Below are 12,731 nucleotides of genomic sequence, written 5' to 3' on the forward strand. Positions count from 1 at the left end.
AAATACTGCAGTAAAAGCAAACTGATCAGCAAACGTGAGTGAATGATGGGATGAGCAGAAGGCCAAACGCAGCTGCTGCAATGGGGATATAAAGATGGAAATATGGGAAGGACATTGTGTCATGAATCCTTCAGGCTTTGTTAATCACTGACCAGCTAACAGAGTAAAGCATGACACACTTCCATATTAGAAAAACAGATTTGCAACTCTGGAACAAACTAAATTTATGGCAAAGCTGCAACAAGTATAAAAAGATGAATGAATTGTGAGCATGAGGAAGGTCTGAACTGAAATTAAGTCAAAGTTTCTGTTTTTATGTTTCATCTCTTAATATATTGTCCTTTAGCCAATTTGGTGACTCTTCTAAGCTCTGGGGTGATTTACCCAAAACCTGCAGGTCCCACATCAAAGACTGTACAGAAGAAACCAGAATGAAGAGAAACAGGATTTCAGGTGTGAATGCCTCCAGCACTGTCTTTCCATTATGAAGTAAGTTTATGTTAAAGTTTATGGAAGAACATGCATGACGAATGTTGCAAGGTGTTTTTGGGTGGATGGTTTGTTGACAGTTTCTCCCCCTCCCCACTGGTTTAGTTTTACTCTGAAGACTCTCCCACTGATGATCCAGCTCTTTATAAAACTGAGACTGAAGCTGCTGTTTCCTTTCAGTCAGTCGGTTTCTGGGTCTCTGAACAGAACCAAGGGAACTAACTGGTAAATGATTATAGTTGGGTTATGAACTCGTAAGTTGGCCTTCTTGATGTGGATGCTTGTAGTTATTTAATTTGTTGGGGAATGATCTCTGCATTTAAAAATGTCCTCCTGTTTCTTCTGCAGGTTGATGGAAAACTACACCTTAAACAGCTTTACCCTCCAGATAGAAGGGTTAGATGTCTCAGAGAAATTTTTGTATCCTGTGTTTTTCTTCTTCCTCCTTTCTTACCTGGGAATAATGATGCTGAATGTGGGGATTGTGATCCTGATTTGCATGGACAGAAGCCTCCATCAGCCCATGTACCTGCTCTTCTGTAACCTGCCGCTTAACGACATCCTAGGTGTCTCGTACATGGTGCCCCGCCTGATGTCGGACATCTTGCTGCCGCCGGCTGAGCGCCTCATCAGTTACTATGAGTGTGTTGTTCAGGCTTTCTGTTCCCACATGTTAGGCACCACGTCCCACACGGTGCTGATGATCATGGCCTTCGACAGATATGTTGCCATCTGTAATCCTCTGCGTTATTCTATGATAATGACCAGCAGGATGGTGATGAAGCTGACCGTCTCTGCCTGGGGGTCGGCCTTGGTTCTGGTGGGGATTCTGCTGGGCCTGACGGTCCGGCTGAGCCGCTGCAGGACTCTGATCACCAACCCATTTTGTGACAATGTCTCACTGTTCAAGCTGTCCTGCGAGAGCGTGGTGATCAATAACATCTACGGCCTGACCTTCACCGTGGTTCTGTTCACCTCCTCCATCGGCAGCATCGTCTTCACCTACACCCGGATCACCATGGTCTGTCTGACCAGCAGGAACAAGTCTATAAACACTAAAGCCCTGAAGACCTGCAGCACACACCTGGTTGTGTATCTCATCATGCTTTTCTGTGGTATTTTTATTATAGCTATGCATCGTTTCCCTCAGTACTCGGACCAGAGGAAAATGTCGGCCATCTTGATCCATATCATTCCCAGCAGCCTGAATCCCATCATTTACGGAGTTCAGTCCAAAGAAATTCAGAAATTCCTGTCCAAGTTTTTTCAGTCTAGGAAGATTTTTTCTTGGTCTTAAAAGCTAATGTGTTCAGGAAGTTAATCCAGGATAACTGTCTACTTTAGAAGTGTACCGATTTATTGGCCCTGATTTCCTTAATTTTAGGAGATTGGCGATCGGCCGATACTTACATGAGAAATCGATCTTATCCTCCGATCTCATTTACCTCAGCAAAGGTCTGCAGAGCCACTGTCCCTTATTGCTCTCTCATGAGAGACGTTTGACTGGCAGACCGGCCCACCAGGTCAGGTCTGCATGTTTACAATAGTCACCCCATTGTTGCCAACTCAGCACATTCTTCCTACATTTAGCAACATTTCAACAAAAAAACAGGTATCCGAATCTGCAGGTCAGGCATATTAAAGATCAGCCAGCAAATGGCAACAGGAGCAGCTTTAGTTTACAGTGATGTCAGCTGGACTAGAATCCTGTTAATCTGAGCAGAAATCCTGATTCATTTCTCAGCGCTTTACATTTTCCACTGTGTGATTCAGACAGTTGCTGGTTTGGATCAGCAGAATGAAAAAACCTTTCTGAGGTCAGTAACAGGTTTTCACCGGATTGATCCGTTTCATTCCGGACTCTGTTCCGACCAGCTGAACTGAACTCTGCTTCTCAGAACCGCTTCTCTGTGTCCACCCATAACAGGCAACCTAGCTGAGAAACTCTTCTGGCTTTTTAAAATGTATTTATTGTTTTATTTTTTACCAGCAACATATCAGTTTCAATTTCTTTGGTCAAATTTGTGAAAAATTCTCACACTAACATTTTTAAAGAAACCACAACATTAGCTCCAACACAATGATTTCTTAAGATGCTTTCACATCTCCCTGCATGGTTAGAAGACGGTTAGACGACAACACGGTGGAGACTCTGGAGTGGCCTAGTCAAAGCCCAGACCAATTCACAGCAGACCCCCAGCAACCTAGCAGAAGTGGCTCAGTTTAGTGGGAAGAATGAGGAAAACTAAGCAGCCTGACCGACTCTCTGCAGCCAGAGGTGCCAAAACTACATATTGACTGGAAAGGAGGGAACAATTATGCAATGATTTTTTTTATTGATGTGAAATATTTTTATTTCAAGTTCATTATTTCAGCAGTTTTCACTTTGACAAGTAATGCTGCTGCATGTAACTTTTATATACAGTATATATATATATATATATATATTTAAATATATATTTAAATATATTTATTAAATGTTATATATTTAAATATTTATTTAAACAGACTGAGCAGGAATGGTGTGTTTTTGTGACTAATGTAGGAGCTCAGGTGGAAAAGTTAAATGTTTTCACAGATTGTCTGTCTTATGTTAATGAGTCACAACAAGGTGACTTTTCAAAAAATATATACAGAACAGATTTTTCACAAAAGTTTCATGCTGTGGCTTTAAGGCCGTAGTATTGTTAGGTTTTCTTATAAAAACAACACATTTTGTTGATCACGACTGATTTACAAAACAAAACAATAATAAAACATCTAAGGCAGTGAATGTTTTCACAGTCACTGCTTACCGAAAACATGTGAAACGTTTCTGAAGCTTCATCCCAGAGGTCCTGAGTTCACCAGTTCTGACTGGAAAACCTCAGCCTGGCTTCAGGTTTTCCTCTTAGAGGAACGACCTGCTACGTAATCAAACCTAAAGATAAAGATGATGGTTCTGGTTCTGATGGTTCTGATTCTGTTGGTTCTGGTTCTGATGGTTCTTTCCTCCTGGGACAGTCCAGCTGAACGGGTTGGTATAAATCCCCACAGTGAATGCCTCCCATGGTTCCTCTGAGATCTCCCTGACTAACTCAGGCCTCAGGCGGATCTTTGGGTCTCACTTTGGTCTTCACGCCTTCCACCAGTCAGGAGGTCCAGAATGAGCCTCAGGTTTAAACTGGGCCAACCTGCTGACTGGTCCAGGTGCTCGGCTGCTCAGTGTTCCTCTTGTTGTGGCTCATATAACGTTACATCTCCTCATGAGCTCAGACAATAGTTTTATCAATCCCAGTTTGTCTATGAGGAAACTCTTCCGGTATTCTGACCATTAATCTCCTTCTTGCTAATTATACTGCAGTTCTACCATTTTCAAAGCTTTCTTCCTTTTGCTATGCTGCCCCCTTCTGGGGGGCATGTGTTCATGCCTGTGACATACGATCATTTCTTTTCAAAACTAGTGGACTGCTTATTTTGTTTAAAAATGTTTATTGCTATGTCAACAATGCACTGAACAGCAGTTTGCATAGAAACGACTGAACCTTTAATTATTGGGATAAAGTTGAATCACTTTACAACCTGCAGCCTGGTGGAGACTTTAAAGCCGAAGTGATGGATGTTTCCAGTTACTGGTGCAGTTAGACTCATTGACATGTTGAATGACATCACTCAGTAAAATAATTATTCTTCTTGTATTAGTGATGGCGTTATAATGAATATAATATTTCATAATCTCTGCCTAGTCAAAAATAAATAAAATCCTGAGAAATACACAGAGATCTAGTTCTTTTTTTATTTGTGATGCAAATAAAGAGAAAATATGTATCAGTCAGATGAAACCCATCTTAGGTTTATTCCTAAATATTTCCCTAAAACATTTTGACATCGTTCATCTTCATAAAGTCAGTTTTCCATCAGCTGATTATGAGACAGGATGTGTCTCTGCTGCAGCATATACAGGCATGCTTTTATTTTGAAACATCTCTGTGTCTGGATCTGGAAACAACTTATCGCTGTTTACGTTCAGTGATGACGCTTCACCCGAGTTTGACAATGTTGCTATAAATCTGCAGACTGAGCTGAGGAGTCAGTGGATGAGGTTTCTGTCAACAGGTGAGTATCGGACTGAATGTCTCCTGTTAGTTTTACGATTCAGACTTTTACTGTGTTTGGCATCAAGTTTGGCCCTTTTGCTGGCAGCGCTCTGTTTACACATTATATATTTCTGTACTGATAATATCGTAGTGATAATAGGCAGTGATGTCTACCCAGTCATGTTCATCCTCATCAACATTTTAAAAGAAACCGACTTCTGGAGTTTTGAGCAGAAATGGCTCCGTTTCTAACATCATTGTCAGATTTTAGGCATTTCATTTTCCAGGCCGCTCAGTGAAAGCTGCTTGAAGGAAAACCCAGTTGAGATCTGATGAATCTGCTGTCAGGTTGCTGTAACACCAGATCATCGCCTGATTCACCTTCAACCGTTTTTACTCTCCAGTGATGAGGAGGATGTTTTGAAGTGTTTCTGTTTTGCATTAAGCTTCACATCACATCTGGTCTCTTTACTGTACTCACTTTCTAATGACTAACTCTACACAAAGCAGAGATGAATGTCATGTCCTGATTATTTTTGGTTATATTAGCTGAACTTTGACAGCACCTCCTGTGAAATACTGAAGCTGCCACTGCTTCGCCTCACCTCATGCTTTATTTGTAGTGTTTATTGAAGCAGGTATTCCTCATTGAGATTTGATGATTTTAAGAGACGCACGGTTTGATAACAGTGCATGATGTGCAGCGTGTGAAAAGGTGAGGGGGCGTCGTGGTTCCAGTTTGCCTGATTTGATGTGTACTGGTTCTGACCCAGCTTGTGTTTGGGATCAAGCTGGGCTCTGCAGCTTCATGGCGGGGGTACGTTACCTTTCTGTAATTAACCGAGGATCTGAAAATAAGATCTAAAATTTTTGAGTTCTCTCAGGTTTTCAGGTACTAATCACCCAAAGTGATTTCAGATCGGGACAAGCTGTGGATTTCATCTTCAGGTTTCAAGCAACCGGAGTGCTGAGTTGAGCGTGTTGTTGCCAGTGCCATTGCTTTGGAGTGAGTGTTACTATGATTGGTGTCACTGCTGGGATATGTGGGGTGCAGGTGTGGCACATTAGATTAGTTTATCACATGCACACTTATACACAGTACAGTAATTCACCGAACTGACATTTTGTTTGTAAAGTGCCTCCAGACAACATTTGAGTTGAATTGTTGATATGTAAATACACTGAATGGAACTGGATTAATGTAAAGTACTGTGAAGGCGAAGGCAGAGGTGCATCAGGTTGGAGAAAATTTGAGGATTTCTGCAGGTGAGACTGGCTGCTTTTGACATTAACTGTTGATTTTGTTCTTTAGGCTTCATTAAATTGGATCCTTTATGGAAAACACAACTTTAGATCTAGACCTCTTGCTGCTGGAGGGGTTAAAGGTCACTCCTTATTCGTCTATCCCAGCCTTCATCCTGCTGCTCCTCATCTATGTCTTTGTGATGCTGTGCAACGTCGGCCTGGTCACCATGATCGCCCTGCAGAGGAGCCTCCACCAGCCCATGTTCCTGCTGTTCTGCAACATGGGAGCCAACGACGTGCTTGGTGCCTCCACCATCATCCCCCCCGTGCTGAGCACCGTCTTCACACCGGCAGCGCAGCGGTACATCCGCTACAGCAGCTGCGTCCTACAGGCTTTCTTTGCCCACTTCCACGCCAGCGTCGTCCACACCGTTCTTATGATCATGGCCTTCGACCGCTACGTGGCAGTCTGTAAGCCGCTGCACTACGCCACCATCATGACCAGCCGGATGGTGGTGAAGCTGTCCGTGTCAGCCTGGGTGGTGTGCTTGTTGCTGGTGGCGTTGATGGTGGGGCTCAGCGCCAGCCTGTCCCGCTGCCGGGCGGTTGTGCTCAACCCGTTCTGCGACAACCCCTCGCTGTTCAAGCTGTCCTGTGAGAGCATCCTGTTCAACAACGTCTACGGCCTGGCCAACACCGCGGTCCTGCTGGGCTCGTCGCTCGGCAGCATCATGCTCACCTACCTGCGCATCGCCATGGTGTGCCTCACCAACCGCAGCAAGACAAACAGCACCAGGGCGCTGCAGACATGCGGCACTCACCTCGTCCTCTACATCATCACCTTCGTTTCAGGAGCCCTCACCATCATTCTCCATCGATTCCCTGACTTATCAGACCAAAGGAAGATGGCCTCCATCCTGTTCCATGTCGTTCCTCCAGCTATGAACGCCATCGTCTACGGACTGCAGATCAAAGCTGTCCGCCAGAAGATTTTCATCCTGTTCACCAAGAATACAACGGCAGATATGAAGGGATAAAATGAAAAAGCACTCAAATGTAAACTGCAACATGATCTGTTAATATTCAGAATATATTTAACTTTTATTCCTAAATTTTTATCTAACAGGTTTTTCAGAACCTGTTCATGAACTGAATTTGAGTTTTAACTGCACTTGGAAACTGCAGTTTATTCAAACATATTTATACTTTATTGTTCATTTCTGTTTTATTAAGTATTATGAACATGTTCTCACATACAGTGAAGAAAGAGACAAAGGTAATGTAAAGAGAAACAGAATACAGTTTTCAAATTATAATTATTTATTAAGCAAACTATGAGGAGAACACACAGCTATGTAACATATACTATAAAAAACTAAAATTATAAATCAGCCTGATTAATAAAAACTTTATTTAATGAAAGTATCATCTTTAAAGTTTAGAATTTGAAATACTTCAAGAACGTGAAGGTCAGTTTCCTGGTTTGTATTTTGTTATTTGCTACGAAAAGAAATTCTAGATGTTTAACTTTTTGAAAAAAAATGACACTATTTTAATTTATTAGGGAACAGATTTAGTTAAACATAAGAAACTTAAAGAACATTAATCAAGCAGCTTAATCCTGACAATAAATCCTACCAAACTGGACTTATTTAAAATCTCAACTATGTCAATAATGCAAAAAGACTCATTAATCTAAGAGACTATAGCAACATGCAACAGTTTCATTGTTTTATCTGAAGCAGAAAGAGTTTGAAAAGGTCCGTTGCAAAAATATATGAGCTTCATGAATTTGGATTGAATTTCCTGTTATGGATCAGAATATTGTTTCACTCAGTCAACGCCTGAATAAAAACAGAAACAAAGACGACATTTGTTAAATTTAGGGGAGTCCACTCTCACCATCACCAACCACCATGATTATGAAATTAAAAATAATAATAATAAACCCAGAAAATCAGTTTAAATGCTTCAAAATGTTTTCCCTTTAAAATCTAATGCAAACCTGCAACTTTGTTTTCAGTAACTTCACACTCCTGTCAATGGAACAAAGCAAAGACGGTTAAATCATAGAAATATCTATGATATCTATAAACATTATAAACAAATAAATAAATAATATTTCTATAAATATGATTGTGCTTGTTTTTATTCACTGCTCTGCCACTGGTGACCGTCTCAGTTTGACTCTGGAAGGCTAAATATTTATCATTTCTGTTCCAGTAAAACAAATAGAAGGAAAACCGATCAGACTTTTCCTTCCTCAGCAGATGGAGGGAAAAAGGAACTTGAAGCCATGAAGAATCAAGAGAGAGCATTTTTCCTTTCAAACTCTAACATTTTCTTAATAAACTGAAAAATGCTTCCGATATTCCTGTCCAACCTGCCGGTGTAACTCTGTGTAACTGCTGGCTACACAATGTTGGAGAAACTGCAGGAACAAACCATTTGTTTGCAGCTGGAATGTGCAAACAAACCTCAGCAGTAAGCACACATCTGGTCCTGGACACTCTGACACTTTAAATATATAAAATAAAAACACATTGGTGCTGACTTGTAAAGCTAATGCTAATTGGCTTAGTCACTGAGCGCAAACCCCATAGCTTCTCCAGCTACCAACCAGAATTAGGTCCATATGATTATCCAGAAAGATGAGATCGAAAATATTTATGCAAATTCACTCAACCTTTGTAAATTTTGCGGAAACTTGCAACTTTTCTGCAAATTTGGTTTAATCACCTTAGCTTTAGTATTTCCTTCTCTTCTGACCAGTCACTGAAACTTGACCAATACCTTAGCCCATTTCCTAATTTAGCTTCCTGCTTTATCTCGTCTCTTGAAAGTCAGAAAGATGAAAGCATATGTGATGCTATATGGGGGAATTTTACTCCCATATTTTCAGTCTGAAAGCCCCTGTGCCACTTTCTCTCTCTCTGTCTGTTTCAGACATCAGTTTCTTACTCAGTAATCAACCTCCCCAGTATAAACTCAACTCTTTCTTAATTCCTCCTTGCTGGTTCCTCAGATTGCTGTAACAGCCACAGCTCTTTCCTTCCAACAACCATCAACATCTACAATGATTAGCATGAATTACAATAACATTTAATCAATAGAATATTTTTGAATTTGAGCTTGTTTCTTGTTTGGTTGACTTGATGTTATTTTGAAAGTGTTCCTTGGTCTCCGTGATGCTGGTTGCTCTAGAAAGTTCCAAGGCCAGAAACAGAAAAGCTCCAGTTGCACCGCTGACTGGTTACTGTTCACCTACTGATTAAACACGGCTTATAAAAGTATTTACACCCCTCGACCTTCTTCTACCACAAACCTGAGTGGATTTTATGTTACGAACACAAAGCAGAGACAACCGCGGAGTGGAAGGAACATCATACATATTTTCCAAACGTTTTAACAATTAATTTAACCTCATTTACATTAAAATCCCTGTATCCCTAAAATACATCATCCCGTCCAGCCACCTGGCTTCAGAAACACTTAGCAGTACAGCCAACAGCTGCAAGCTGCTCCTGATTTACTGTTGATCCAGTAATTACATTAATATGTGTTGGATCAAACATCTTAACCATTGACTGTGTTGAAATAAGCAGCAATAAGTAAAGAACATGTCATTTATTGTTGTTTTTCTGTACATGGAAAATTAAAGGAATCTACATTTCTGCTGGTTGGAGAATGAAGTCAAGTCTTTAAGATGAAAAAGGTCCGACAGAACCGATTAACATCACTTTGTTCACAAGTAGTCATGGTCATTTTGCTACATGTCATCCGTCATGTAAGGCGTGCATGGACTGATTATGGACTGAGTGATTGCTGCAGTGGGCCTTCTTCAAAGATTTCATGAATCCACACCCTGGAAAGTGTCATGTAACGGTGGTGTGAGGTGGTGAGGCAGACGCAGCAGACCCAGGTAAAGTGAGAAATGACGGTTTTAATGATAAATAAGTCCAAAATAGTCCAAAAACAACCAGGCAGCACGACTGAGCAGAAGCCAGGGCTCAACGCCGGTAGCAACTGGTAAATTGACTGGACAACACAAAGGACTGAACCCGAGGACCCGACAAACACGCAGACACACAGGTGGCATTAAATACACAGAGGGTAATCACAGAACGAGACACACCTGGGAACAATCAAGGGGGAGACAGGACAACAGGAGACTCAAAGACACAGAAAACTCTAAATAAACACAGAAAAACACAGATCCTGACAGAAAGTTTCTCCTGATTCGGTACTAAAAATTTGTCACGTGGGTTTCTGTGCTGCAGGTCTGGAATAACGATGCCCATATTCTGTTTAGCAGCAGACATATCTTAATGAAAACACAAAACTGTCTTTAAAACATGCTTTTATTGTGAAAAAGTTATGAAATATTAAAATATTGTTTTTCTTAGCCTTAATTTCAAAAAGTTGGAATAGACTTATTTCAGCTTACATTGAAAACAAAACTCTGCACATGCGAATCAGCTCAACATGAATGTAAATCTGTTTATCATAATTCACTGCAGAGCAGAAAGTAAACAGACAATCAGCATCATCACCTTCTGCCTTTAAGCACGGGGGAGGAGGGCTCATGCTGCGGGCTTGTTTACAGCTACAGGCATCGAGTCAGTCATGATCTCCTCCTGACCCAAAAGTAGCTTAGAGAGACTAAAACAAAGGAACAATACTTTAACTCCTCTTTGGATTTCAGAAAAGCGTTTCAGGTTTGGCCTCCAGGTCCGGTTGTTCTCGTCGAGAAAACCATCAGATGACATGGAGTTCGACTCAAACACAGTTAGAAATGAATCTAAAGTCCGGCCATGGCCGGACAAAGTGCAGAATAAACTTTCTAAAGTTTGGTTAGACCTACTCACCTTATCAATCGTATTGGTTTAAATGTGACGATAAAATAGTTCAGTCGTTTTCTTTCCATTATTTCAAAGACGATGGCTGTTTTGTTGTGAATCTGAAGCAAAGTGTTAAAAATCACTAAAACAATCTCTGAACTCAAACTGAATCACCTAATTAATAATTCAGTTAAGGAAAGGAACAAATATATGGCTGCTATAAGACTGACTTTTTTAAATCTCTGGTTTAACTTTGGAGCTTCCAATAATAAAATACCTTTTGTTATTTCTTTGAAAGGAAAGAGCCTTCAGACAGTGTAAGGTGTCGTTAAGGCGACATCAAAACTTTATTGGAGTAAAACATCCTAGAAAAATATTTCTGAATCTCTTTGGACTGCATGTCATAAATGACGGGATTCAAGGCGCCAGGAACAATGTGAAACAAAACGGCTGCAACTTTCTTTTCCTCTGCATACTGAGGGAAGCGCTGCAGAATAATGATGATTATCCCACTGAGACACATGATCAGGTAAACCAGCAGGTGTGTGGTGCAGGTTTTCAGCGCCTTCCTGTTCAGAGTTGCGCTCTTGCTGGTCAGACAGACGACGGTGATCTTGGTGTAAGTCACCACCATGCTGCCGATGGAAGCGGTGAACAGCACGCCGGTGAAGGTCAGGCCGTACACGTTGTTGATGAAAACGTTCTCACACGAAAGCAGAAACAATGAGGCGTTGTTGCAGTACAGGCTTCTCATGAACGTCCTGCAGCGGCTCAGCCGGACCGTCAGACCCAGAAGGACCCCGACCAGAATCAGCGCCGCTCCCCAGGCCCCCGCCGTCAGCTTCGTCACCATCCTGTTGGTCATTATGGCAGAGTAACGCCGAGGGTTGCCGATGGCCACATACCTGTCGAAGGCCATGGCCATCAGCACCGTGTGGCAGGTGGTGCTGAACATGTGGACGATGAAGGCCTGGAGGACGCACTCGTAGTAACCGATGAGGCGGCCGGCGGGCGGCCGCAGGACGTCCAGCAGCACGCGGGGCAACACGACAGAGTTCCCAAAAACGTCGTTGGCCGATAAGCTACAGAGCAGGAGGTACATGGGCTGGTGCAGGCTCCTGTCCAGAAAAACCAGGACGGCAACACCAACGTTTGCAACAACGATGAACACATAGGAGAGAAGGATGGAGACAAACGCAGCATATCTGGATCCACCGGAGACATTTAGACTCTCCAGCTGCAGCGTGAAGCTGTTGTAGACGTAGTCTTCCTCCGACCTGAAAGAAAAGTTTCTGGATGATTCCAGCTGTTCAGCACCGCCAAGCTTTGCTCCAAACATCACACAGTGAACGCTAAACCTGACAACAGGAACTTTTACATAATTAAAAATAATTACTTGTTATTCATGATGGTCCTCCAGTCGTTATGACCGTGTGTGTCTGTGTTGAAGCTGAAGGTTTCCATCATGAAACTTCTTTAAACTGATTTTACTGTCAGTGCCTCAAATCACACAAAAAAATAACATGTGAATAAAAACTGCACTAATAAAAACACATTTAATAATCGGCTCACGAACAACAACATGAATTTGTCCGTGCTCTTCCTGACATGTCTTCCTTTTCTCCCTGTAAGGAATCAGACGTTTAAGCTTTAGAAAGGCTGCTGCGCTCAGAGGGAGCTGCTCGTTACGTCACCACAGAGTATTATGGGATGGATCGCAAGGAACCAACCCTGACAACCAGTCGCTCCATGTTGACCTTGTTCACTGAAAAGCTCTCAGGCTGTTGAAATGTCTGTGTTTTTTTTTACCAGTAGTAACAGGATCTGTACAAGCTGCTGATAAACGCAGCAGCTTGGAGCCTCATCAGACCTTAGTGACTACAGGCAGCACTGTGTTCTTTACGTCAGCATGGATTTTATTATCTCATCTTTCAAGCTTCATTTCTCCATCAGTGAGGCAACATTAACCGTCATGTTTTTAAACAGTTTTGTTTATCTCACACCTTTGACCTTTAGGTGACCTTTAGCGAAATAAACATAACTATTGGAGTTAAAATTTACAAAGTCTATCAGAGGTTAA

At 41.8% G+C, this 12,731-nt stretch overlaps 3 protein-coding genes across 3 annotated transcripts; 2 read left to right on the forward strand and 1 right to left on the reverse strand.

Moving 5' to 3' along the window:
• The first annotated feature begins 681 nt into the window (after positions 1-681).
• Positions 682-2,861, forward strand: LOC116728072 (olfactory receptor 52D1-like). Its single transcript, XM_032575841.1, has 2 exons — positions 682-743; positions 838-2,861. The coding sequence occupies exons 1-2, from the start codon at positions 736-738 to the stop codon at positions 1,784-1,786; spliced, it is 957 nt and encodes a 318-aa protein (XP_032431732.1). The 5' UTR covers positions 682-735; the 3' UTR covers positions 1,787-2,861.
• A 2,866-nt stretch (positions 2,862-5,727) lies between these two features.
• On the forward strand, positions 5,728-7,867 carry LOC116728030 (olfactory receptor 5B17-like). Its single transcript, XM_032575765.1, has one exon. The coding sequence runs from the start codon at positions 5,900-5,902 to the stop codon at positions 6,845-6,847; it is 948 nt and encodes a 315-aa protein (XP_032431656.1). The 5' UTR covers positions 5,728-5,899; the 3' UTR covers positions 6,848-7,867.
• A 2,801-nt stretch (positions 7,868-10,668) lies between these two features.
• On the reverse strand, positions 10,669-12,118 carry LOC116728029 (olfactory receptor 1019-like). Its single transcript, XM_032575764.1, has 2 exons — positions 12,048-12,118; positions 10,669-11,928 (listed from the first exon to the last, which is right to left on the reverse strand). Exons 1-2 carry the CDS (start codon positions 12,116-12,118, stop codon positions 10,980-10,982), a joined length of 1,020 nt encoding a protein of 339 aa, XP_032431655.1. The 3' UTR covers positions 10,669-10,979.
• Positions 12,119-12,731: the final 613 nt, after the last annotated feature.

Source organism: Xiphophorus hellerii, chromosome 11 (genome assembly GCF_003331165.1).
Source record: "Xiphophorus hellerii strain 12219 chromosome 11, Xiphophorus_hellerii-4.1, whole genome shotgun sequence".
Taxonomy (NCBI): domain Eukaryota; kingdom Metazoa; phylum Chordata; class Actinopteri; order Cyprinodontiformes; family Poeciliidae; genus Xiphophorus; species Xiphophorus hellerii.

Bases quoted from the DNA above. Each gene is read 5' to 3' on its own strand.
- LOC116728030 (XM_032575765.1), top strand. From the start codon at position 5,900: ATGGAAAACACAACTTTAGATCTAGACCTCTTGCTGCTGGAGGGGTTA.
- LOC116728029 (XM_032575764.1), bottom strand. From the start codon at position 12,118: ATGATGGAAACCTTCAGCTTCAACACAGACACACACGGTCATAACGAC. The intron at 11,929-12,047 runs GTAATTATTTTT...CTTTTCTTTCAG, and splicing joins AGGACCATCATGAATAACAA to GTCGGAGGAAGACTACGTCT.